Raw genomic sequence first — 24,792 nt, 5'->3', positions numbered from 1 at the left:
CTGGATCGTTACCCCATGGGGATGGTGTTGTAAGCGAGCCAATGGTTGGAGGTCACCATCAGCTGATGATAGCTTCGGACGTGAATGGGCCGACGCCCGAGGCTGGAGCTGATCAATTGTCGAGAGCTCGTTTCTATCGTGTCGTGAGTCAAAAGTGCTGTGGGCGGTGATTAAGTTGAAGTTTCTGTAAACTTGGTTATAATTGTTGAGCCTGTTTAATGTCTCAGTTTGTGTTACTCAGAGTCAAGAATTTCTCCTTCTCCAACCTCGCCCGAGTTACACTAAAATGCCGCCGCTGCCAGGGTTCTCCGACAATCCCTTCCAAAGCCGAGATGACTTCATTGAAGCCATAATTGCGTTGATTAATCCTCTAAAACAACATTTCTCACCTGAAAAATCTCGCGTTCGTATTCCAGTTGCGACAGGTGCACATTTCGATGAGTCGGCGGCACAATTAGAAGGCTTTGCAAGGCCGCTATGGGCCATAGCGCCATTGCTTTTCGGATACGACTCTATCGCCAACAAAGACCTGGCAGCACGCGTAGATGAGCTAGTTCAGCCATGGGTCGACGGCTTCATCACAGGAACCGACCCACATAATCCAGAGTATTGGGGGGCCATGAACGATATGGATCAAAGAATGGTGGAAGCAGAGATGCTAGCGTTTGCTCTCATAGCAGCACCGAAGCGTTTCTATGAGCCATTGAACGAGGACCAGAAGAAGAACTTGAAGAACTGGCTGAACTCGATTCGCGGCAAGAAAATGCCTCCGACAAATTGGCGCTGGTTTCGAGTCTTCTGTAACCTTGCTTTAGTAAAGACTTGCGGTGTCCCTTTCTCGCAAGTCAAGGAAGAGATGGATGCAGATCTTGAGCTGCTGGATAGCTTCTACATTGGAGATGGCTGGTCAGCGGATGGCCCTTGGCAGACAGTCGAGCAAGCTAGACAAGAACAGGAGCTGGCTGAGAAGACTGGACGGCGAGATATGGTCGGAACAGGACGACAAGCAGACTACTATTCTGGCAGTTTCGCCATTCAGTTCTCACAGGTACTGTACTCAAAGTTCGCCGCTGATTTGGATGAATCGAGATGCGAGATGTATCAACAACGAGCCAGGGACTTCGGAACTCAGATCTGGAGATACTTCGACTCTCAGGGTAACCAATGTCACAGGCATAAACAGAGTTCACATTAAGCTAACAACAAACAGGATCATCAATTCCTTTCGGTAGGTCCCTCACGTACAGGTTTGCCTGTGGAGGTTTCTTTGGCGCGCTGGCGTTTGCCAAGGTGCCTAACATGCCTAAGCCGCTTGACTCACCAGGAGCAATCAGGGGGTTCCTAGCTCGACATCTGAGGTGGTGGGCACAGAATTCTACTGACATTTTCTCAACTGATGGCACTCTGACAATTGGATGGCTGTATCCGTAAGTTGATCATGGTACTCCGTGGAGGTGTCACTAACGCCGACAGAAACATGTACATGGCCGAAGACTACAACTCTCCCCAGTCCGTATACTGGTGCCTCAAAACGCTTATAGCTGTTGGCTTGAGTGCCGATGACGAATTCTGGAACTCTGAGCCACTTCCGTATCCGCCCTTCGAACCCCCTACACAAGTCGTCCGAGCTCCTCAGCAAATCCTGTGCAACCACCCGCGAGGCAATCACCACTTCATGCTAACTCCCGGACAATTCGTTGCTTGGCCGATGAAAGCCAATCAAGCCAAGTACTGCAAGTTTGCCTATTCTTCAGCCTTCGGGTTCTCCGTTCCAACAGGCCCTCTGATCCAACAGATTGCACCGGACAACCAACTGGCGCTGAGCCGAGACGGCGGAGAGACTTGGGCGGTTAAGTGGAAGTGCGATGAAGTCAAGTTTGGCACCCTGATGACAAAGACGGGTAACCAGAGCGTGGCGAGTGTTTCCATCGCAAGCGTAAGATGGTATCCTTGGGGCGATCGAGTCGTGGCTGTCGATACGATCCTGATCCCACCGACCGAACAATGGCCGGATTGGCATGTAAGAATGCACCGCATACGATTCCAGAAGCCTATCGAGTCACTTCGCGTCGTTGAAGGGGGTTTCGCTATAAATGGCCGTAAGCATGCTGATGGGATGAACTTGCCAACTCTTCCAGTACCCGATGGAGTCGTGCCTGGCAGTTTCGAGGGAAACTTCTCCGATGAACGATCCACAATCGTCTCTTCTAAAGCTGGCTCCAGTGGAATTCTAACCGAAGCTCTTTTCAATAGACAAAGGGTTGATGTGGAAAGCTTCGCGCTGAAGCCGGACTCCAACACGAACATCGTTTGCCAGCGAACATTGATCCCTGTTGCATCCGTAGGCACCATAGGAAAAGTAGAGCCGAGTCAGGAAGTTTGGTTGAAGAGTTCGGTTTTCGCTGTTTCGTCCAATGTTGGCGAGGGACGACAGGGTGATGCGGCGAGTCTCAAGGAGAGATGGTCTCGATGTCCGACCATTGAGGTAGAGAGCTTCGAACAGATCTTACACAATATGTAATACTAGATAACAAGTAATATGACAGTATTCAAATGGACCTCAAGGTTATGCTTTGGATGTTTTCAATATGCTATGAGTTTGTCTTGAGCACCTTATCAGGGCTCGCCATCAAAACATCCTTAGAATATCCTATTTCTCCTCTCCAGTGCTCAGTCTGCAGCGTTGCCCTTGTCAATGTGAGTGAGATAATCCAGTTTATTCCACACGTCCCTCAGTCTTTGATCATATGCATCTTCGCGAAGCTCTGAGCGATCCCATATCCTGTATATCCCTGTTTCCTCGGGAGACTCTTCCGGGTCGATGCGGTAATCGTTCTTCTCGTCAGGCAGAATTGGTAGGGGGCTATGGTCTGGCTCTTCAGCAGTGAGAAAATTGAGTAGCTGTCGCTTTTGCTCGGAGGTCAAGCGACAGATTCTATATGTTACGTTTTCCCTGTCAGGATGAATGTATACAGCATCGTAGTCCACGTCAGATCCTGGTATTGGCTGGCGCCGGTCGAATAAGACGACACCACCAAGAATTCGGGATTCAGCCCAATACCCAACCATGCCTGCTACCCCGCTAGGATATCTGTCGTGACTTAAATACCAATGGTGAAAGAACATCGTAGGTTCAGGCCCATTTGGGCAATGTGCCCACCAGATCTTGTCGGACTTTGGTGGTGCCCATTCAATGACGCCATCGTTCTTGTGAAGGCCCTCATTAAGAATGAAGAGAATCACGGCGATTTGATGGACTGATATCGCGATTATCTCGATGAGACGTATATCGAATGACCGTGACCCTGGAGAAGCAGCCTGGAATGCGAACAGAAGCTAACACACGGCATTTAGTTATTAATATAGACTCAAGACGATACGGGAATCTATGCTCACTCTTGAGTCAAACTTAAGTATATTAGGGTCAAACGTGCTGCGAAACCCTCGTGTGCTGTCCAAAATCCCATCGCAAAGCTTGTCGTGGCAATGATTGATAGGATGATCACGGTGAGGCATTCCGCCTCTTGATTCAAACGCAACCTCGCCCAGAGGTAATCCATCAATGATTTGAGCATATGTTATCTCTGCAATGTCTGTATCAAGAATCCGGGCAATCGCACTCGTTACGGTATCTTGATGGGCCTGATCCAAATTATGTATCGTGAGTTGCCTGAGACCGGCGCCAGTCTGGCTGCCGCTCAAGCCCAAGAAGAGTGACGATCCGTTCGTTGGTTGAAACGACATCTGAGCTGATGAATTAATATTTCTGCAGCTCGACCTCGAGAAAATAAGGAGTTCAGTGTCATGAAAGGAAGCCATTTGTAAGTGGAGTTGGATGGCGCCAGCCCCTGGTACTAAATCTGGATGTTAGGTGACTTAAGCGCCCGGCTTTGCATTTACCCGACGACTAAGTGACTTGATGGGCCACCAAGACCAGGGACTTGTCACTTTGCTTAGCCTTCCATTGGCATCGGAACATTGGGTCAGCATGCAAGATATTCGGCTGGGAAAGGACCGTGGGACCTCTGGATCGTGTTACGGACGTATGGGGTAGTTATAAATGCACGCCGCGTTGGTTTCGGTATCTTCTTCGTCTTCATGCTGATTTTGGCTAAAGTGTCCTGATTCTATGTACTGTTGGCTACTTGAAATAAGCAGGCTGTGTCTAGTTGATTTTCATTTGATATGGGGGTTAAAGTAGGGTTTGGTTTCAGCAGCAAAGTGTCGAGTTGACCCTAGTAGACGCCATTCGTAAAGTCAACCACAATCGCTTTCTCAAGAAGACCACCCACATTAGCTATGAAGGTCTGATGAGCTGGGTCAGTCTTGACGTAGTAGTCACGATCCTCTGCCGACTCAAAGGTTGCAACGAATCCATGGGTTATCCCGTTCTACTGGCTGTCAGCACCAGATTCGCGCAAGGATAGTCTGGTAGCAATACTTGCATGCCCTCAGGCGAGTTATCCTTGCCACCTTGCAATGATAAAATGTATGGCTTGTTGCTTGTAGGATGGATGCATTGATCTTTCAGTTGAAGGAAATCATCGCATGTCTAGCGCAGTCGGTTTGTCAGCCAATTGGCCAATGAGCCTTTGTTTGTGTCATGTACTTTTCTTATATCTTTTTGGTCGACATCGTCTTTGAACTGAAAGAGTACAGTGTGAGTGATCGACATGTTTGCGCTGCCAGCTTTGATATGTGGAAGTAATGTTTGGTATGGTGCGGAGTATTCTGAGAATTATAGATCAAGACGTCACAGATAGGACAACAGTGGGAACCCAAGACGCCATGTTTTCGAAGCTTATTGGTCAAATACATCCTTTACGCTTCACATCACGTGGGGCATTTATGTAAGACCATCTCTGGTACCATCTGTCACTTACTTTTCTACTATGGTTAAAATGAAGCTCAGTTTTGATAAAAGAAAGAGAAATCCCATTGGTTACATTTCCTCAGCTTGATACTCTTCGCTACCAAGGCGTCGATGACTCCATTTCTCTATATGAACAGTAACAGGGACGGGATATGCTCTCAGACCCCGCTCTCATTGAGACTAGGCTCGTCAGCCAGAGACATCACCAATCGAGCCATGTCCTGACGAAGACTCTCATGATTTGAGAGCTGAGGGTTGCTGCACATCCAGGCGGCCTTCGGTGTCACGGGCTCACCATACATCAGCTTGAGACAGAGGACGTCTGTGGGTTTGATGTGCTCGGCAAACTTGGGCATGTCGTCCGCAACCAGTCCCGCGAGTGCATCAAGTTCGAACTCGATCGCAAAGTCGTAAATAGCGACGGCGCGGGTACAGAAGTTGGTTGACTTACAAATGCAACGGCACTGGCCAGTGTGGAGGTTGTAGAACCTGCCATTGCGCAGGAATACAGCGGCGATGTCGATGATGCATGAGCAACGTCCGGAGTCAAGGCTTCGGGTCCTAGAGCGACTGGTTCTGGTGAAGTGTTCCTCAAAGCCTGGGTACTTCAAGACATGTGAAGCGGGTATTTCGATTGCCTCGTTCTTGTTGTTGAAGATCTTGTAACGCCTAGAGCTTGAAAGCAGTCAACTACCAATCATAACATGGTCCCGCCACCAGGTAGGGATCTTGATATGTACTTACGAAACGTTGCTCAGGTCCGCCATACTGCGGGTATAGTCTCCCGGGCCCGTAGCGATGTGCGAATAAGCTATGGGGCTTGCGTGCTCAACCCCCTGTCGAGTTGAACTAGGCTTGGTAATGGCTCCCGCTTTGCCTGGCGGGTGTACTATATCTTGTATAAAGACGATAAAGAGCTGGGTTAACGTTACTCAGAAGGTCTGACGAACTTGAATTTGGCTGCGTGACGCGCTTCCTTGTTGTAAGAGAATCGAGCTTGAGGAGAAGATGGAAAACAAAAGAAAAGTGGGTTCATTCTGAGATTCCAAATATCAAGTCGGGCTCACAGCACTTCATGGTGCGCCATTCTATTAGTGGGGCTTGTCCAGGAAGGGGAAACGAATCCTACCTTTCTGCGTCTGAGAATTACTGATATCAAAGCCCCAGCTCTCGGTTAGTCTTGTCCTCAACTTTGCCCGTCTCTTCGCCGACCCCCACGAATATAACGCAGAGGAAGTGGTGCTGCCATCTTGGACGCCACTATCCGACCAGTACCAGGCATTATGCAGCTAAAAGTCGGATATAGAGAACGGAAAACAGGTCTAGACCATCTACTGCGGAACCATCTGTTACTGGGGTTGACTCAAGTCAGGATGAGTAGGACTCCGCAAGAGTATCTCACTAATTTTGTCTTGAAAGCTTCATATTCTTTTCCTGGTGCCCGACTGTTGTTTATGAGCTGATAGTTCAAATAATGGTTTTGCTGTTCATTTCAAATAGTATAAATCTCGCAGCCCCTGTCGATATCCCAGTAACTTGGCCACTTAACACTCAAACACAACCGACGACCGAATTCCCAAATACCTTAAATATCTGAGATCAGGCACGTTATGGACATATCCCACTTCGGGTCCGAGTTTATTTTGCGCCATGGTCAAAGATAAGGGACCGAGGCCGTTATTACCGTCTAAAGCCAAAGGTGTCATCAACCCCAGAATCACGCAACACCCACCATATAGCACGTCCCGACGTCGGCCAACCAGCCCTACCAGAAAAGAAGACTCGGATAATCGCTACGACTGTTTATCGATTAAATCGGCCCATAGTTTTATTCACTTCGGCCAAGTTGGGTAGCAGCGATAACGACCGTGGACCCCATCTCAATTGACGCGATCGCTAGCAACAATGACTGCATACCCACCATGCGAGACGCGACGTATAAAAAAGAAGTGCAGATCTCGCCATGTATGAGGTCTCTTCTCAGTAACCTTTTTGTGTCTGTCTTGATCCCAAGCCACGCTGCGCCAAGCAACAACGTGTGCCTGCCAAGCAAACGCTATCAGAAATGGCTGAAGCTAAACAGACGACTGCTGTTGCGGTCGATGATCGTCGCTACGATCGAGATACCGATAACTCAGCGACTGACTACGAAGAGAGCGAAAAGAGCGGCAAGTCCTGGAAGAGCTACGTCTGGGATACATGGGAGTTGCCCAAGGAGCAGCGATGGCTTCTTTTCAAGGTTGACGCTTTTGTCTTGACGTTTGCTTCCATTGGGTACTTCCTCAAGAACATTGATCAAACAAACGTCAACAATGCGTTTCTGAGTGGAATGAAGGAGGAGCTCAATATGTATGGCAATGAACTTGTTACTAGTAAGTCGCCCAGCCAGGAGCTTCACCAATCCGACTAACATCCAACAGGCACATCAATCTGGACCGTGGGTTATGTCGTCGGTCAAATTCCTTCCAACTTACTTCTCACTCGTGTATCGCCGCGCTGGGTTATCCCGTCACTGGAAGTGGGTTGGGGCATTGCGACTATCTGCACTTCAGCTGTGCACTCATACAAGGCTTTGTACGCTCTGCGATTCCTCGTTGGTCTCTTCGAGTAAGTGAATACAGTCATATTACAGCCTCCGGGACTCAATTGACTAATATGACTCCAGATCCGGCTTCTATCCTGGTATTCACTATATGCTCGGCTCTTGGTACACACCTCGCGAGATCGGAAAGCGCGCCATGATCTTTTGGCTGGCTGGTAGCATTGGTAACATGTTCAGTGGCTTCCTGCAGGCAGCTGCTTACACAAACTTGAATGGTGTCCATGGTCATGCAGGCTGTAAGTCCTCTCTCCGCCTTCGATAAGTAGCGCTGACCAAGGCACAGGGCGCTGGCTCTTCATCATCGACGGCATCATCACTCTTCCCCTCGCGGTGGCAGGCTACTTCTTCTTCCCTAACCTTCCCCAAGACGGTGTCAAAACTTGGTGGACTACGCAAAGGGAGCATGAGATCTCCGTTGAACGGATGAACGCCATCGGGCGAGCTGGAAAGGAGAAGTGGACAAAGGCGAAGCTCAAATCTATTCTCCTGAGTTGGCACACATACTTCCTCCGTAAGACACCAGCTGCTACGAGCGTTGTTTCTCTTGCTAAACTGTGACATAGCTATGATCTACGTCCTCTGGAACAACGCATACCCTCAGCCCGCCATGGGATATTGGCTCAAGAGCTTCAACGCCGATCCTCCCCCTGTACCCGGCACCTCGTATTCCGTCGCTCAGATCAACAACTTGCCTCTACCATCCACTGCAATCTTTATCGTTATGGCTCTATTCTGGGGCTGGCTTTCCGATGGGCCCATGAAGGGTCTGCGATGGCCTTTCATCTACGCTGGTGCCATAATCGCTGTAAGCTAACTACCACCTCGGCGTATAAAACAAACAAGGACTGACCCCTTCAATAGATGGCCTTCAACATCGCCCTTCTCAAGATGCCTCTTTACGGAAATAACAGAGACCGAACTCTTGTTTACTGGTTTGCCAACATTGGTGTAAGTCTTGTATACCTGGCCTAGCGGAGATAAGCAGAAGTGCTCACAAACCCCTTAGAACGGTGCCGGTCCCCTCATTCTCAGCTGGATCAACGAGATCTGCTCCGCCGATACCGAAAAGCGAGCCTTACTAGTAGCTGCGGCTAATGACTTTGCCTATGTGGTCCAAGCTGTGGCTCCCAACTTCGTCTGGAAGACTACCGATTTCCCTAGGGCTGCAAAGGGTTATACATGGTCCACTGTTCTCAACGCTCTACTGAGTAAGTCGCCCGAGACCCTGATCGATCAACTGGTTTACACAATACTAACTGGCCCATCAGTCGTCTGGACTGCCGTTGTTCAGCTACTTCTGGCCTGGGATAGGAAGCGGCAAGCCAAGGCTCGGGAAGTGATATCAGAAGACTCAGAGGCCAATTCTCAAGAAGAATCACACGATGATGGGAAGACTTCGGAGTACCCTGCGGAAAAGAAGACGGATCTTAACTAGGGCTTTCACTTCAGCAGATTGGATAAAGGAGACAGCTCGTAGCTCCTTGGTGTAAACTGTAAACCATTAGGCTAGCCATTATACCAAACTTCCCGAATCGTTAGATCATCCGAAGACAGTTCTACAACCGACCCGGCGGGTTTAAATCCTCGCAAATTTATTACTCGGGAATTAAATGCTATCGGTGATTTCTCGAACCTTTAAACCGTAGACGCCGGCTTCTCATTTTGCTATTCGAAGTACAAACAGCTGGTCCAAACCCCTCCAACAACGGACAAGTCTCTGGAGCATCCGCAGCCGCATCCCAACCCGTAGCCTCCCAAGGACTTCTTCTTTCCAAACTTGTCTCGTCCGACTAGAACTGGAACACCTCCTGACGCCATCCGATTGGAGAGACTCACGTTCTATCCCTTTAGCGCTTAAAAAAGCACAAACAACATCTTTTTGATTTCTGTCTTCCTCCGAGGACGCGTCCTCTACTTTGGCGGAGTCTTTCACAGTTTATAGAGGTCCGTACTTCTCTTCATACTGCTGGAGCTTGCGCTTCATTTCGCCCATTTCCACAAGGGTGATGTTGGCGAAAGTTCGACTGGCGCTAGTTTCGCTTTTTAAATCGGCGATCTGGACCTCGGTGATGGTCTCCTCGCTCATGGAAACTCGTTGGGTGAAGTACTCGGCCAAAGCAGTCTGGTTGCTCTGAAGCGTCCAGTTGGCTTCTCTAACCATCTCCACGAGGCCGAAGATTGAAAGTCGATCAGCCATCTTGGTGAAGTCTTCAAAGGTGAGTCTAGCGAGTTCGTCCATTTCGTAGTCCAAAGCGAGACCGTGGACCGACAGACAGTGTTGCATCCGGTTGTAGTAGTGCGGTGATCCGTCCCAGTCCTCTGGCTTTCGGCTCGTCCATGTTCCGTTGCGTAGATAGCCGACAAAGGCAGCCGTTTGTGTCTTGTTCAGCCAGTTGAGCTTGACGGCACCCCTGTGGGCGTCGTAGGAGGGCCTGCACTTGGGATACCTCTCCAACAGATCGACCGAGATCCAGTAGATTGAGCTATCACCAAATATGACTTTGACGGTACTACGGGGATAAGGACTAGCGTTTGGTCAGTAAAGATGCTACAAAATAATGTAAACCTGTAGCTTATGCTTCGAATACTTACGACTTAATCAGAAAGTTGCCGAACATCCTGGCATCTTGACTTTCCATCGTCAGGGCTCTTTTGATTTTAATTTCAGTCTTCGAATTTCAATAGTAACTTGAGTGGATCGTCGTCTGGCGAGTGTAAATTCAGTGTGAGGCCATATCGACTCTTGCAGGCATGCACTAACCCTTGAGATGTGGGATTGTTTGAAGGCAGAAGAAATTCTAGAGAGAGCAATGACCAAAGGGACGAAATACGAATGTGGGTCTTCAACAACAGTACAGAGTCATTCTTGACATAGTAGACTAGTAAATCAAGGATGGGTTAGCATTTTAATAACTACTAAACTATTAATGAGTCCAAATATAACAGGAAAGCATTACTGATGCTCCAAAACTTTAACAAAAAGATATATGCTTAGATTAGAGGATTACAGGGTAGTGAATAAATAATTCTTAGTACAAACTGACTTCTTCCCTGACTACTGAGTGAAATTCCCTTATATTTATTGCACGCTTCTTCTAACAGCCTCCAATACTCTTCTCACCTTACCGAGTTCTGGTCCAAACTTCCATAGAGCATGTTTGGCTGTTAACATGTTGAACCCATATCCCTTATTTATATACGATAAGTTTTACAACACCAATAATTATGCTAGTGACCACGAGGCAAACCTTGCTTGTGAGCTAGGATACATACTGTAAGATTCAGGGTAACAGACATCCTCGTTAGTGGAGCCAATAGTAAGTAACCTTTGCTTGTCAGCTGAAATCGGTAGACGCTTTTTTAACGCTCAGGCCATAAGCGCGTCTTATTCCCCACCACTCACCTCTTTTCACTCAGTACCCATCTCACTATTGGCTTCATGTCATATCAATTGGTCTTCTAGCCACAACTACCTCAGTTTCAGCGATGGAATCTCAGCCCGGTGCTACCGAAGCCAATCAACCCAACCGAAAGCGTGTCATCACAGCTTGTCTGACCTGCCGCCATCGGAAAGTCAAGTGTGATCACGCACAGCCAGTTTGTTCACCGTGTAAGAAAGGAAACCGTGTTTGCACTTACACCAGCCCCCAATCAACTTCACAGTCCTCTCGCCTTAGTGGGAACCGAGTGTCAAGAAGCAACCGACAAACTGGTCAGGACGATATTAGGAGTCGCCTCGAACGGTTGGAGCAACTTCTTGAGAGCGCCCTCAGCGGTGGCCCTGCCATCCCACAACATCCGGCTGATACAACTTCCAATCCGGAGCATCTACATCCAAAGCATCAGGGACTGGGTTCATCACAGAACCCTCAGTCGGAAACCTTGTCAACCGATGGTTACGATGGCGCTTTACTCCTCGACGGCCAGGGGGGTCAATCTCGCTGGGTATCATCTCTTCACTACTCTCTCCTGGCTGATGAGGCAAGTCAACTTCCTCAATTGAGCTTCTGTCTCTAATAGGTGACTCCAGATTCGTGATGTCAAGATGCTGCTCGGAGGCCTGTCTAGCGATGCACCGAGAGAAAGCTTGCCGACAATCCGCTCAGGTTCCCCCTTTCCATTTTCAGGACCTTCGACGGATGACCTCAGGATATGGGCACCTACTTCAGCAGATACATGCTTGATTTTACTTGACACCTTTTACTCTCACGTTGATCCGATGACTAGAATAGTTCACAAGCCTACGCTCAAACGACGACTGATCCAGTACATCGACTACACGTACGGCATAAACGCTTCAAGTTCTAACGATAGAGAGTTTCTAGCCACTCACTCCGGCGAAGATATTCATACTTTCGAACCATTGGCGTTGGCTGTCTTCTATTCAGCTATCAATAGTCTTTCGGCTGAAGACGTATTGTTGCAATTTTCTGTAGAAAAGGAGGCACTCCTTTCCCAATTTCAACATGGCGTGCAAATTGGTCTGGGGAGAGAGAACTTCTTGACTACACCAAGCATTGAAGTACTTCAAGCATTTGTACTGCTTCTGGTGAGTTTGCACTACTCCCATTTCAAAGTTGCGTCCTAGCTAACTTGCCCTTAGACCTGTCAGTCGCGGGAAGATGACATGGCAAAAACCTGGGCCCTTTTAGGTCTTGCTCACAAGATGGCGCTCTCTCAGGGTCTCCACAGAGAGCCCTCGCTGTTCATTTCCACGGGCATGGACGTTGTTCGAGTTGAGATTCGCCGCAGGTTGTGGCATCAGATATGCCACCTCGACTATCGCTCTGCAGAAAGCAGGGGTCAAGAGCCGACTATATCAGACGATGACTTCACCACCTTCCTTCCAAGAAACATATCGGATGAAAATCTCGTTGAGGGGGGGTTCGACGGCACATCTACACAGGCTGGGTTTACCGACATGACAGTTCACTTGATCCGTCTGTATGGTCACCACTGTTTCAGACGAATCGTCCGAGGCACTTACAAACTTGAAAGGACGACTAAATCACAAGCCAAGAACCATGATGACACGAACCCAGTCGTCAAGCTTCGGTCGTTATTCGATGAAGTCAGAGGCATGGTGGATGAAATGGTCGATCACTTCCAAGCACATTATTTACAATACTGCAATCCACAGATTCCGGAGCAACGAATGGCAATTGGACTTGCAACGGTAGTTGAATGGCGGTGCTGGTCTATCTTCTGGTTGCGAACGCCAAAACAGTACCGGGAGTTTGTGATTACCCCTGAAGTCCGACAAATGTACGTTTGACCCGAAAAGGCACTGCAGCTCTCTTTAACAGGAACCAAGGCTAATTCATACTTTCAGAATGTTAGAGAAATCCGTCAACCTCATCGAAAGCCTGAACACGATGCCAGATGATAAGGACGCCCAGCGGTTTGAGTGGCATATTGGTGGCCATGCATGTTTCCAGCCTATCATGCATATTGTCTCCGAGCTTGACATGCCCGACTTCGACGTTCCCAACCGACAAGCACTACGGTCACGAGCGTTAGACGCATTGAAGAAGACTATGCACACGAGGGGTCGAGAAGTAACACCAATGTGGAACGCGATGAACCATATCATCTCAAACTGCCTCGCCAAATCTACCTCAAGACACTTGCCGGTGACGCTATTCCAGGCTGCACGGACTGACTTCTCGGTGAACGAAACGACTCAAGGACTAGGCTCTTCTGCCACTGAGTCGAGCCCAGCACTGCTGCCCCATATGCCAATTTCCCGAGAATTTGCATCATCAGCTTCATTGCCTGACTTCACAGCGCTGGGGAGCATAGAAATGCTGGAACCTGACATTATGTTTGACTGGGTACGTGAACTTGCATCTCTCTGGAAGACGCACCACCACTGACAAGATGAACTAGGGATTTTGGAACATTGACCCTGCAGCTCCTGGTCCGTATTGAATGTCAACGCAGTTCTGCCTGCCTGAAACAAAAATTGGCAACCCTGAGGAGACGTTCTGTATAATCTATAGGAGGATCCCTTAGTGAACGGATGGCTGAATTCGAGTCCCATTGATACATTAATGTGTTATTGGCCCTTCTAATAGATATTCATGACTCCATCTGTTCTTGAAGATCACGAAGTCAATGCTTATGATTGTAGACTTGTTTGCAGGATTTCGAGGCTGGGGAACTTCGGCGTACGATGCAGGAAAACTCCTATGCGAATCTGTCAGTAAAGGCCAAGTAAACTCTACAAGCAATTTACAAGAAACTTGATATCATGTTGCGTGAGACACCGTTCGAGGTCTGATATGGCCTGACTGTATACAGAAGGCGGGTTGTTATGCTGATCATTCATCAGTACTTAGCACTGGGACGGAACACTCCACGTTCTTGAGCATCTGTATGCAGGTTTTAGCTCAAATTTAAAGACAAATATATGTGTTTCGGTTCTGCCAGTCGCCTGGTAACAAATTTAATGACTTAGGAACTCTTCACCGGTATCGGCCTTGCACTGGTTCATCTGTTACTCACCATTGAATTCAGCTACCGTCACCTGAGCACATCTACAGATCATACAAAGCTGGTGACTCTCAACTTGGCCAATGAAGGTATCTAGGGAACATATCTAGATGTATGGCAGGCCTGAGTCAGTTTTCCTGGATTCAGGGGCTGGGCAATACATGAAAGCGCGCGGGTGACAGAGGATCAAGGATGGTAAAGCGATTATCGTTATGTTTTGTCCTTCATTTAGTTCATATTAGTCGTCTAGAGTTCTGAGGAGACCGCAGGGCACATCTGGTCCCTGAGGTGGTGAAAAATGTAGTGAGGAAATGCTGTAGCAGCACTTGCACGCGATCCGAAGTTTCGTCAAAGCAAAGGGAATACAATATCGGAGTCGAGCCCGAAGGTTCCCGGTGAATCTCCCTTCTCATTATTCGAATGTTGATCTGCTTGGTGGCAGGGTAGTCAACGAATGACGAACATAAAATAAGGTTTGGCATAGGGGATCGTGAAGTCATTTTGATTCTTGAAGCATCGGCTGCAGAACGACCTTCAGTGTATTTCTATCATCATGACAGCTTAGTTTCATTGCTTTCTGGCTTTGATATGCTCCTACTAGCCAAGGTTCTTTGTGAATTATCTGATATCGACTTGTATTGAAAAGTGTTTGGTGACTTTTGTTTGAGGCTCTGACCGAAAGGAAACTGTTTGAAGGCAAAAATGGTTGTTCTCAAAGCAGATTACTACAGTAACCATTCAAACCAAAAGCTGCGAGTTACAAAGGAGACTCACCGCTGACAAGGGAGTGGTCCAGCGGGTAGTCACATCTCCAAGTGGAGCTGCAGTCGTCAGGCCCACCACAGCGCGCTCAGTCTCACAATAAGAAGAGGGCCAAGGAGCAAGACTGTGCGTCTGCGTTACACAAGAGGCTCGGATCCTTTTATTTTTACCCGTAACTTTCCCTTCTTTTCCTCTTTCTTACCACACTCCTCCACAGACTCGGCAACCTGCTTCCCCTGCGACAAGAAAATCAAAGATCGAAAGCAGTCACCATGTCTAACAACCACGACAGCAGCAAGCAGCCTTCTAAAAGGGAGTCTCGCTGGGACAAGTGGGCTATGAATCTCGTCAAGTCTGACAGACTCGAGATTAAGGGTCCATCCGAGGAGCAGCTCGTTGAAGCCAATAGCTCTTCTAAGAATGCTTCCCTCACGGTTATGGGTCAACCTCTGTATGTATCAGTCTCGTCTCTTGTATTGTTTGCTTACTGACAATTGACTTTAGTCCTGGTGCCGGATCTTCCAAGGATGCTTCCATCGTTGCCATGGGCCAGCGTCTGTATGTATCTGTGTCATCTCGCTTCACTGATCATTACTGACAATCAAGCTTAGCCCTACTACCCATGTCACCGTCACCATCCGCTTCCCCCACGGCGACGTCCTCTTGCCCTGATTTGTTGTTGGCCGCCACCCCATGTTCGCTGTAATGTTTGAGGGCGGTATCCTCCAGTGGCCTGGTGCTTCTCCCCGTCAGGCTCGAATCATCACTCACTACCTAAGGGCCCCCGGCCCCAACTACAAGATGGTTTCTTGCGAGCCTTTGCCCCATGAGGAGAGATTGGAGCAGGAGTTCACCGATGCTCTAGCAATCAATGCTCAAGCAACATCTTTCAATCTTCTTGAACTTGCCGGTCTGGCTCTGGCCCACATGGAGGCGTATGGAGACATGATTTCCCTTACCAGGATCATGATCAATTTCATGGCTCAGGGCGAATGGTACCAGCGAAATCAGTGCTATGTTCAAGACTACGTGACTCGCCGTTTCACCTCCACCTACCCAATGGCTATGCATCATGACCGCAGAGGGTTCGGACACCAAACTGGCGATCCCCTGATCGACGGCCTTCTTGGTGCAATCAACGGCCTCCGCTTCCCTGACTTGCCCTTCCCTTCCTACCCCTCATCACTACTACTAAGGTCAACCCTTGAGGAGATCAGGGTCCACTGTAAAGCTGCTGGATCTGTTACTGAAACGATTTCGAATGCTAATCCCATTCAAGGTCAGAGAAAGTCATCTCGAGAAAAGCAGACTTCGCGCATGCACCTGGAATATACACCCTGATCCAGGATGGAACTATTGGCTGCTTTGTTCAGGTCAAGTCAAAGTCCAATGTTCTGGTGTATCTGCCTCCTCACAAACCATTAAGTTGCCAGAGCTGCCTTCAACGGATTTCAGCTTCATACCCGGCCCGATAGCATATATATCTTTATACCGCCGCCAAGATATAGTGACCTCTAGATCGTGAACTTCAAGGGTTACAAATCATCCTCAAAACCCAAACACAAGGTTGCCAGCTTCGAAAGTCCACCAGACTGGGAACTATGGTAATAACAAACCCGGAGTGTCCGTTCTTTGAACTACATTCCAACCATATGACAGATTTGGGAATTGTACTAATAACAAGGGTTGCTGGTAGGCTTATATGGGGTCTAATGCATGGTCTGGTTCTTGCGTCATAGCACCATAGGATAGATAGGTTACCCCAATAGACACCCTGGGATACATTTATGACTCAATGGTGTGACATTTTGATCTAGGTAGGATCCATTGTAGATAGTGACTAAAGCTGTAACTTCAAGTGACTATCATTAGATTTTGATAAATCTGATTAACTTTCAATAAAATAGATCAATGAGGCTTATAAAAAAATAACATGTTATCCCATGTACACTTCCAGGAAGCATTAGTGTTGATAGTGTCAAGAATGAGGTGATTCTCTAGTTAAGTGGACCTGAGGGCGTGTTCACCCCCCAATAACTACCCCAATAATTATGCGAGGTTTCCATGGGCAATCACCGTGAACTCTTTTAGGTATAAAGTGATTATCATTAATAATCTATCTACTAGAATACTCGTCATCTGCTTTTACTAGAAATCGTAACTCTTGCCGTGCCATAATCTTCCGGCATCCCCAACTAGATCTTCTTGCAGAGTTGAGCGCCACCCTTGAGCACTCGAGCGGTCGCCATACAGAAGCTTCCGAGAAGCATAGACGCACCCGCAAAGCACATCAACCCAGTAAACCTGTCCCCTTCCCGGTCTTTGATGGCCCCTTCGATGGGGAGCCCAGTCAGAGCGCCCAGGGCAATGGCCAGACAAAAGCCTCCCAGCTTGAACCCGATCTCATCAACCCGGTCTTCGGCAAGGGAAACAACGCATGGAGGGCCCAGACTGACGAAACCGCCGCTGGCGAACCCAAAGAGCAGGGCGAAGACGATGATGCCACCTTTAGAGGTGTGAAACTCGAGGGGAAGCCAAAAAGCCAGGACGAGAGCTCCAGAGAAACCAGTCACCATGACCATGGTGTTGAAGTGGCCGATCTTGTCACTGATCCAACCAGGCACGACTCGACCAAATAGTGAACCGGCGTTGGCGATGGCTAAGGTATACACAGCGAAGCCTTTGTATCCATGAAGTGAGGCCATCTCCGGGAGGTAGTTCAGGGGTGCGAAGAGACCCCACATGGTGAAGAAGCAGCCTAGGATGAAGAACACCCAAGGTCCTCTCTTGAATCCGTTGATTCCACCGCTGGGAACGTTCTCTTTCTCTTTCTTGGCTGGTCGCGAGACTATGCCGGGAGGTGGGAAAGGGGAAGTGCAGAGAGCATTGGCGATGACTAAGAGGATTCCTTGCAAGAGTGCAGTCCAACGAACGGCAGTCGCAAAGCCGACTTCTTCAATGAGTCTAGGGATCATGCAGGGGTATATCACGCCGCCTGGATTCATGTTAGCCAATTCCAAGGAGGATACTGCATTCTTATCTTACCTAAACTGCTCCCAGCGGAAACAATACCGACAGCCAAGCCCTTCTTTGTCGAGAACCATTGAGTGGCTGTTGCCATGGCAGGAAGAGACAGACCAGCAGCGGCCAGACCAAAGGTGACACCCTGGGTAAGCATAACTTGCCAGTACTTTGTGCAAATGCTCAGCATGCAGACGGAGAAAACAGCCATGATACTGAAGGGCAGTAGTGTCTTGCGGCAGCCATAGACGTCGATCATCTTGCCAACAGCGGGGCCGAACATGAAGAGCATGAAGATCTGAAGAGTGGTGATCCAAGCCAAGGCTGATGACGACTGGTCCTTGAACATGACTTCCGAGTAGTACAACTGAAACATGCCGCATCTAATATCAAAGATCAATGGGTTGTTTCCACGATGGAGAGAGATCGAACTCACGCGTTGACGTAACCAACGGAGCAAAACTGCAACAAGAACGAGCCAGCCACACAAGCCCAGGCTCTTGCTCCTCCATTAGGGGGGACGCGGTCATTGTTCTCGTTTGGCTTGTTGCTCTCGAGCTCTGGTGAGTCGGAGATGGTAGAGGAGTGCATCTTTCCAGAGATATCATTAATAAAGGACTTGGCGCGGTAGTAGGTAGAAGAGAAAGCTGAACCGATACTTCTGACTCGAATTGTTAGGAGAACAATTGGGATAAGGAGGAGGCAAAGAAAGAGATTCATGGTAAGAAGTCGTTGTCTTATATATTAATTTGAAGGACTTTTCGCTGAATTGAGATAAGCTTAGAAGGACCGAATTTCGTGCGAGGCTGAGGAATACGGGCAAGTGTTGCGTGTGTAAAACGGAACTGTGCTGGTATATTCCTTCTCGGTCTTCACTAAGAAATTCGTACGAACTTGACCTCGCACGAACTAAGCTCGCCCGAAGACCCCTGTTGACTAGGACAGGGTTACGGTTTGGGTGGCGCTAAGCCCACTATGGCATGGTGTCAGCCAGTAACCCCTGACATGATTTGAAAATCACTGACAACTTGAGAAACAAACTTAGCCTAATGACTGCCTAGAGCAGAACAGCCATGGCAGTACACTGAAAACTTATTGCGCCTTGTCCTCTAGTAATCTATATCAATTCTTTACACTTTCTTCTATTGTCTCAAAAATCAAAAGCCTGTCTTTTATTATCTATATTATGCCCTCGACCTCCAGATTCACTCACTTCCAAACAACATAGCAGCTGGCTCACATTTTATAGCTATATAATACCTGTTTCCAGTAGATCACCAAACATACAGAAATTTTGATAGCGATTTTCAAGACAATGAATTTTTTCCAATATCAACCGACCATATAAGCGAGGGGCGAGATTATATATGACGCACTGACACTCTTCATTCTGAGCGCATATATTAAACTTATACCTGTTTTTTCCATCATCCATATTCGACTCATTGCCACGACAATCTTTAGTCTGCTTTTACTGCAGGCGGTCAAGAGTTTCTTGTGATTTCTCCTGCTATCTCTCAAGTCGAACAATACGGTCATATAGTATGGAGATCATGGTGCTCCCCATAACCTTCTCGATTTCGGTCCTTGTTTGTGTGTCCATACTGGCGCCTTCTCGAGTTATTCTGGCGCAAGGATAATTGAGCAGCTGGCCTTCTATCTCCATACTGGCGAAAGGAGGGTTCGACAAACGCTTCACGATCTCGACGAATGGAGTTTACAATCACATGGGCCACATGATAGGGATCATCACCAGGCAACTTCGACCTCCAAAAGCCTAACCAGCTTGGCATTCTCAACTTTGGTGTGCCCAAGGGCGATGGTGACAAATTGTTGCGTTTCACCATATGCAGTGATGGAGATATGTAAGACTGGTATGAGAAAGTTCAGGAGAGGAGAGAAGTTGGTGATGCTCGTGATTACAAGATGGAAGAAATGGAACCCAGTCGGTTGAGTAGAAAGAAATAGATGAAGAAAGTAAGTGGAACAAAATATTATGGGTAAAGGGGAGTCACTGTCTGGCAAACATGACGTGGACCTCGAGCAAACGGCAAGCAAACAAACAGACTGCGGGCCAATCACGCGTTTATGATGGCGTGAAATATTTGGGACGCGAAGGAAAAGACTTTCAGTCACCAAACAGGCCAAAGTTACTTGCAAGACTTTCCTTTTGTTCGGCAGAATAAGTTGAACACTCCTCTAGACGACGCCTTAACCAGCCAGCCTTTATTCTTGTTAGAGATGCCAACGTCCGATGCCTCTGCGGATAACAATATTCTCTAATGTTCACTTTATTTCTTGTTCTTATCGCTGGTAAGTAGAGCGAGCCTGGTGCAATTCTATGTATGCGTGGCTCTCGAGAAGCCCTGCTTGGGCGTAGCAAAACCTGGCATTTGAGCCGTCTAGCCTGATCATTCACTTCCAGCGCGTCACTCCACGGGCGACCTACATTCATAGGACTGCATCATATAGTGCCATCCAAGTGACAACTAGCCACTCTCAGCGTTGTTGACACTGCATTGACAACGTACAGCTATCATCGTTGCTCTCTCAGATGACGCAGGCTCCTGCGTACAGCTGCAGCAGACACATGCAATCCAACATGATATTCTCCAAGCACCATAGCTTATGAGCCTGTCTACCTACCTTAATTGAAGAGCGCTTTTGATTGCTGGCTACGGTCTTGGGTTGACTATCCCGCGCCCCTTTTCTTTGTGGATCCAATGAACAATGGACGGAGCTTCAAGAGAATTGCAGCAACAGTCGTTACTAAATGTCTCAAATTAAAGCATTATTTTCAGTAGAAATCACGGGTGGGTTGCCTCAGGCAAACCTTTTGTGTCTTGTGGTTGCCCCTGACGGGTTGTTGACACCCAAGAAGAGGGTAGTCACGTGCAGCATTCCCAAACACTCACTTCATCTGCTCCGAATCTGTTTCTGCCTAGACTCACAAACTTATGTAATTCCGCAAGCTCTAATCAACTTAGTTCAGTAGAGATTTGAGCTGAGGCAACCATAGTCTCCCTATTATGGATGTGCAAACGTCTAGCCTTGGTGAATAAGTATGTGATGCTGGAAGTTCTCTGCCCTATTAAGTAGCTGAGACCGTAGAAATGCAAAAGTATTTTGCGATCAAGACATAATGTATCATTCTTGTGTTATTTCAATCATCAAATTAATGTGGACCGCTTGTTGTGACTGGACGTCTTTCTCCTGCATGATTTTAGGGTTGACCAGTAGGCTCCAGCCATGCACTTGACAGGTACAACGGCCTAAGCTTCCGCCTCGCAGAAATGGCAAACAAGGGTTTTAGTCGATAGGTTAGTAATTTATCGTAGGCATCGTCACCTTCAAATGCATCCCCCTCTCGCAATCGAGCAGTTACAAGTGGATTGATATGTATGATGTCCGAACTCCCTTTGTGCGTTTTAATCATGTTTTGAAAGAAGTGTCACAGCGGACCAACGTGTTGTGACTGTTACATCTTCTTGAAATGATACAGGATCTCTGTGGTCTTCTGTAAATGTAAAAGAAGAGGGAAGATCAAGGCCTTCAACCTCCACGCGGTAGCGCTGGTGCATGACTGCAAATCTGTACCCGTTGTGGCGAAACAGATCCCAGCAGTTGAAGATTGGAACCATGCACTGCCTCGCCTCCTTTGAGTCCGCATAAAGACTCTGTGAGGAATTCTCACGAACAAAACATTAGCTTGGGGAAGATATATAAGGTCATAGATGGACTGTATTCGGGGGATACTCTCAGCTAATATTACATGGGTAAGACTCCTTCCCACATCCCCTCGTGGTCAAACACTGACAACTCCGTCCCCACTTTGCCAGCCAGTCCTGTTGCAACCATCATTACATGTCCATCGTTACATCGTGTTCATCGTTACATTTCCGTTGTCCATCGTTCCAGAACTGGTCCGTCGTTAGATACCATTGCAGCTTACCAGCGGTAAACACCGGGTGGGTAGTTGGCCAGGTCGAGGTTGATGAGGCCATCGTCTCCGACGATTCTGAGCTTTCCATTGCTGTCATAGGACTCATCGTCTGTCCCAGCCTCGGTCGCAACCCCAGTCTCTTCAGCTTCGGTGTCTTCAGCCTCGGTTTCTTCAACCTCAGATTCACCTTCAGCTGCTTCATCACTCTCGACTTCGGTTGCTTCCTCGACCTCGGTTTCCTCACCGGACTCCTCACTAGACTCCTCCTCCTGGCCATCCCCGTTGATCTTGACCCAGGCGTTCTCCCGGCGGGCGATAGACTCCTTGAAGCGTTGCACATCCGCCTGACGCTCAGCCTCCACGACCTCCATGAGTCTGTCGTTGGGTTCGTAATTGCTCACAAGTCTCGCTTGGACTTCAACCCACTTAAAGTTGAGCTCGGGATACAGGGGTTCAAGGACACTGTAGGTGTAGGCCAGCATGAGGGTGGGCTCCATGTACGGAAAGAGGCTCGTCATATACTCGGTGGCCTGATCTTTCATCTTGGTAATGTCGCTGTAGACAGCCTGAGAATAGACATGGATTGCAAGATCATAAGCCTCTTCGACGTCCTGGCGGAGAGTGAACTTGTGTACGTCATGAAATGGGATTCTTCCAGTGTAGAAGAAACGCACCATGGCGTTGATGGTGTCCGCGGGAGCGAATGGAAGCGATATGATGCCCCATTTAGTGACTCTCTTGAGGAATTCAGGGCACGTGAGATGAACTGCCTCGGCGTGGACGAACTCAACCGTAGGGCCAATTTCACCTCCATCCATTGCGCCAAAGTAGATGGCAATCTTGGCGCTATGAACATCTGTTATCAGTTCTCCTTAAAGTGAGTCGATAGAAGTGTCAACTTACCCTTCGCCAATCAGTCGCTCTGCAGGTCCAGGTTCCTCCTGCATGGTGGTTGCTCCGCTTTGGAGTGAAGATAGTAATCTAAGTCAACTTTAGCACACGAAAAGAAATAAAGAATACGCAGAAGTGAAAAGGACACTCACGTTTTGTTTGTTCGGGCAGAAACGTGGAGAAGGTTGACTTGGAGCGGAAGTCGAAGAATGTTTTGAAGGTGAAGAGAGGAGAGAGGGGAAGAAGCTCGAACGCGAGAGAAATGTTTTGATATACGTGCGAGTAGTGCGATTTGACGTGTGACGAAAAAGGCTTCGGTGCCCGGGTGACCTTTTTTACAAGGCACACCACACTAACGAAACGTCATTGGCCTCCTAATCCAGACACTCATACGCTACTCTTCTGCAATTCAGTTATCTGGTCCCCTAAAACTATCCTGCATGAGCACTGAGTGCTTGGCTATAAGACCCATTTCCTCACGGGAATATGTATGTGTGCTCTCTGTTATTATCCCCCTCCATACACTCCAACATATCTTACCACCCCGTCTCCCAAACATCATCCGCAGCTCGTCGTCCCTTCAAAATGTTCTTCTTGACCCACCATTATCATCCCTTTACCTCTGTGTCGCTAGGGAACAAAACATGCCCATCCATGACTCGACTGTGCATCGTTGCCTTCGAGTGACGTTGACAAAGCTAACATCCGACAAGTGTTACACGCGCCTCACCCTTCAAATTATGCATATTGTCACTCTCTTCACCAGAGTCATAACCATGAACACCGTGTATGTATTTATACTCCAACCCCTGACTGGCCTTTCCCGTCTAATATCTCCAACTAGTACGCAGTAACTGACTACCTCAAGGCTCTGACGATCTTTTCAATGCTTAGCGCGCTTCCAGTCCTCGGATCGATCACGTTGCTTCGCCAAACACACCATCAAAGCATTGGAACTCGTCAGAGGTGATTCGACACTTGGCCCCTTGACCTTCTTTAGCGAACCATTAGCCACTGGGAGACATCTGACCTTACCAAGTCGGCAACTGGGATGTTTCAGCTTACCACAGCTCCCATTTTCCCCTTTCATAGTGCCCATTGTCCAGCTAGAAAACTCTCCGACGCTACAAGTCTTGAAGCACTTTGTCGAAGATCGCTGTGTTCCATTCCAACCAGGTATAGCTCGCAAGCTGATGGATCATACTTCATTGACTTCCTCCCACATCTTTGAGTTTCTCAAGAGCCTTTGTTTGACAAGTTGTATGTCTTTTCAACTGTGCTACCCTCGTTGATCCCACCTTGCTGACAAGAACGCTACAGACCCTTCAGCAGCACTGCCCTAACCAGCACCAAACTCGCTAGAACGCCATCTTGATTAACACGGCAACTGCAAAGAGGTTTCCCTTCCTCGCCATTGGTCATTTCAACTCTTATTGATCTCTAAGCACTCTTCTGGGGGAGCAATAGGTCTTATGGGGAGAGGAGCGCGCCCCAGGAAACGAGCTCCTTGGCGAAGCGCCGAATCGCCATGGACCGCCCCTGAGTTAGACACAGACAGTCCCTTGGACCTTGAAGATCACTAAAGCACCACCTTAACTGCTCCCAGTGGAAGAAAAGTCCGTTTCGTGGGCTTCTTTAGAACCGCGGCGGCGCTCCAGCTCTGTCTCGACACCCTCAGGGGCTGATCTAGTTCGGAACTCTTGACCGTTTGAGGCAGGGACATTCCCATGAGGCTACTGTTTTTAAACTTGCCTGTGACCTTGACAAGTCGATGACAACAGCCAATGATAGTTTTGAGGTCAAAGAAGCTCAGGGGTTGAGCGCTCTTATGCCGACATGCACTCTTGGTTATCAACGTCACTACTCCATCAGGGACCTTTTACTACTCGTCCTTGCTCTCAAAGTCGCACTTAGAGCAGTAAAATGACTTACCCGCGCGAACACCTCTCTCATTGTCGGAAGTACTTGACGGCAGCTAGTAAACAGCGGGCTCGATTTGCATTCTTCTCACGCTGGGCAGCCAGGATTCCACTAAGTTTCTATTTTTTGACCCTTCCATTTGCATTACCGCTGACCTGCGCTGTCTGAATAGCTAGTATTGGTACACTGCCCCTATGATCAAGGTCGGCGATCCCCCATGACCCTCGAAGTCCCTGCCGCAACGATGTCTTCGCAGGCTTACATAAAACCACCCTTCAAAGCTCA

General features: G+C 48.2%; 11 protein-coding genes across 12 annotated transcripts; 5 read left to right on the top strand and 6 right to left on the bottom strand.

Annotated features, from left to right (window-relative positions):
- Positions 1 to 149: 149 nt before the first annotated feature.
- FOIG_12094 (uncharacterized protein) lies at positions 150 to 2,558 on the top strand. Its single transcript, XM_031212821.1, has 3 exons — positions 150 to 1,157; positions 1,211 to 1,427; positions 1,474 to 2,558. Exons 1-3 carry the CDS (start codon positions 287 to 289, stop codon positions 2,519 to 2,521), a joined length of 2,136 nt encoding a protein of 711 aa, XP_031057699.1. The 5' UTR covers positions 150 to 286; the 3' UTR covers positions 2,522 to 2,558.
- A 112-nt stretch (positions 2,559 to 2,670) lies between these two features.
- FOIG_12093 (uncharacterized protein) lies at positions 2,671 to 3,872 on the bottom strand (the record flags this gene model as incomplete). Its single annotated transcript, XM_031212820.1, has 2 exons — positions 3,397 to 3,872; positions 2,671 to 3,336 (listed from the first exon to the last, which is right to left on the bottom strand). Exons 1-2 carry the CDS (start codon positions 3,817 to 3,819, stop codon positions 2,671 to 2,673), a joined length of 1,089 nt encoding a protein of 362 aa, XP_031057698.1. The 5' UTR covers positions 3,820 to 3,872.
- Positions 3,873 to 4,030: 158 nt separating this feature from the next.
- Positions 4,031 to 4,675, bottom strand: FOIG_12092 (uncharacterized protein; the record flags this gene model as incomplete). Its single annotated transcript, XM_031212819.1, has 3 exons — positions 4,031 to 4,391; positions 4,442 to 4,552; positions 4,610 to 4,675. The coding sequence occupies 3 exons, from the start codon at positions 4,673 to 4,675 to the stop codon at positions 4,236 to 4,238; spliced, it is 333 nt and encodes a 110-aa protein (XP_031057697.1). The 3' UTR covers positions 4,031 to 4,235.
- A 356-nt stretch (positions 4,676 to 5,031) lies between these two features.
- FOIG_12091 (uncharacterized protein) lies at positions 5,032 to 5,640 on the bottom strand (the record flags this gene model as incomplete). Its single annotated transcript, XM_031212818.1, has 2 exons — positions 5,032 to 5,542; positions 5,618 to 5,640. The coding sequence occupies 2 exons, from the start codon at positions 5,638 to 5,640 to the stop codon at positions 5,032 to 5,034; spliced, it is 534 nt and encodes a 177-aa protein (XP_031057696.1).
- Positions 5,641 to 6,875: 1,235 nt separating this feature from the next.
- Positions 6,876 to 9,077, top strand: FOIG_12090 (uncharacterized protein). Its single transcript, XM_031212817.1, has 8 exons — positions 6,876 to 7,245; positions 7,294 to 7,480; positions 7,539 to 7,711; positions 7,759 to 7,986; positions 8,039 to 8,280; positions 8,337 to 8,423; positions 8,482 to 8,683; positions 8,744 to 9,077. The coding sequence occupies exons 1-8, from the start codon at positions 6,939 to 6,941 to the stop codon at positions 8,908 to 8,910; spliced, it is 1,593 nt and encodes a 530-aa protein (XP_031057695.1). The 5' UTR covers positions 6,876 to 6,938; the 3' UTR covers positions 8,911 to 9,077.
- Positions 9,078 to 9,411: 334 nt separating this feature from the next.
- Positions 9,412 to 10,114, bottom strand: FOIG_12089 (uncharacterized protein; the record flags this gene model as incomplete). The annotated part of the gene is made up of 2 exons (XM_031212816.1): positions 9,412 to 10,000; positions 10,068 to 10,114. 2 exons carry the CDS (start codon positions 10,112 to 10,114, stop codon positions 9,412 to 9,414), a joined length of 636 nt encoding a protein of 211 aa, XP_031057694.1.
- A 785-nt stretch (positions 10,115 to 10,899) lies between these two features.
- Positions 10,900 to 13,630, top strand: FOIG_12088 (uncharacterized protein). Of its 2 annotated transcripts, XM_031212814.1 has the most exons (5): positions 10,900 to 11,456; positions 11,506 to 12,024; positions 12,079 to 12,740; positions 12,808 to 13,309; positions 13,365 to 13,630. In XM_031212814.1, exons 1-5 carry the CDS (start codon positions 10,962 to 10,964, stop codon positions 13,404 to 13,406), a joined length of 2,220 nt encoding a protein of 739 aa, XP_031057692.1. In that variant the 5' UTR covers positions 10,900 to 10,961; the 3' UTR covers positions 13,407 to 13,630. The 2 variants fall into 2 exon arrangements, with proteins under 2 accessions (XP_031057692.1, XP_031057693.1); XM_031212815.1 differs by having other exon boundaries at positions 10,900 to 12,024.
- Positions 13,631 to 15,004: 1,374 nt separating this feature from the next.
- FOIG_12087 (uncharacterized protein) lies at positions 15,005 to 15,404 on the top strand (the record flags this gene model as incomplete). Its single annotated transcript, XM_031212813.1, has 3 exons — positions 15,005 to 15,183; positions 15,237 to 15,290; positions 15,344 to 15,404. The coding sequence occupies 3 exons, from the start codon at positions 15,005 to 15,007 to the stop codon at positions 15,402 to 15,404; spliced, it is 294 nt and encodes a 97-aa protein (XP_031057691.1).
- Positions 15,405 to 15,437: 33 nt separating this feature from the next.
- FOIG_12086 (uncharacterized protein) lies at positions 15,438 to 16,073 on the top strand (the record flags this gene model as incomplete). The annotated part of the gene is made up of 1 exon (XM_031212812.1): positions 15,438 to 16,073. One exon carries the CDS (start codon positions 15,438 to 15,440, stop codon positions 16,071 to 16,073), a length of 636 nt encoding a protein of 211 aa, XP_031057690.1.
- Positions 16,074 to 16,927: 854 nt separating this feature from the next.
- FOIG_12085 (uncharacterized protein) lies at positions 16,928 to 18,473 on the bottom strand (the record flags this gene model as incomplete). Its single annotated transcript, XM_031212811.1, has 3 exons — positions 16,928 to 17,727; positions 17,778 to 18,136; positions 18,190 to 18,473. 3 exons carry the CDS (start codon positions 18,471 to 18,473, stop codon positions 16,928 to 16,930), a joined length of 1,443 nt encoding a protein of 480 aa, XP_031057689.1.
- Positions 18,474 to 21,701: 3,228 nt separating this feature from the next.
- FOIG_12084 (uncharacterized protein) lies at positions 21,702 to 22,643 on the bottom strand (the record flags this gene model as incomplete). Its single annotated transcript, XM_031212810.1, has 2 exons — positions 21,702 to 22,542; positions 22,600 to 22,643. 2 exons carry the CDS (start codon positions 22,641 to 22,643, stop codon positions 21,702 to 21,704), a joined length of 885 nt encoding a protein of 294 aa, XP_031057688.1.
- Between the last annotated feature and the right edge of the window lie 2,149 nt (positions 22,644 to 24,792).

The sequence above is a fragment of the Fusarium odoratissimum genome, assembly GCF_000260195.1.
Source record: "Fusarium odoratissimum NRRL 54006 unplaced genomic scaffold supercont1.24, whole genome shotgun sequence".
Lineage (NCBI taxonomy): Eukaryota > Fungi > Ascomycota > Sordariomycetes > Hypocreales > Nectriaceae > Fusarium > Fusarium odoratissimum.
Note: the sequence above shows the minus strand (reverse complement) of the source record. Positions and strands in the feature narration are given on the sequence as shown.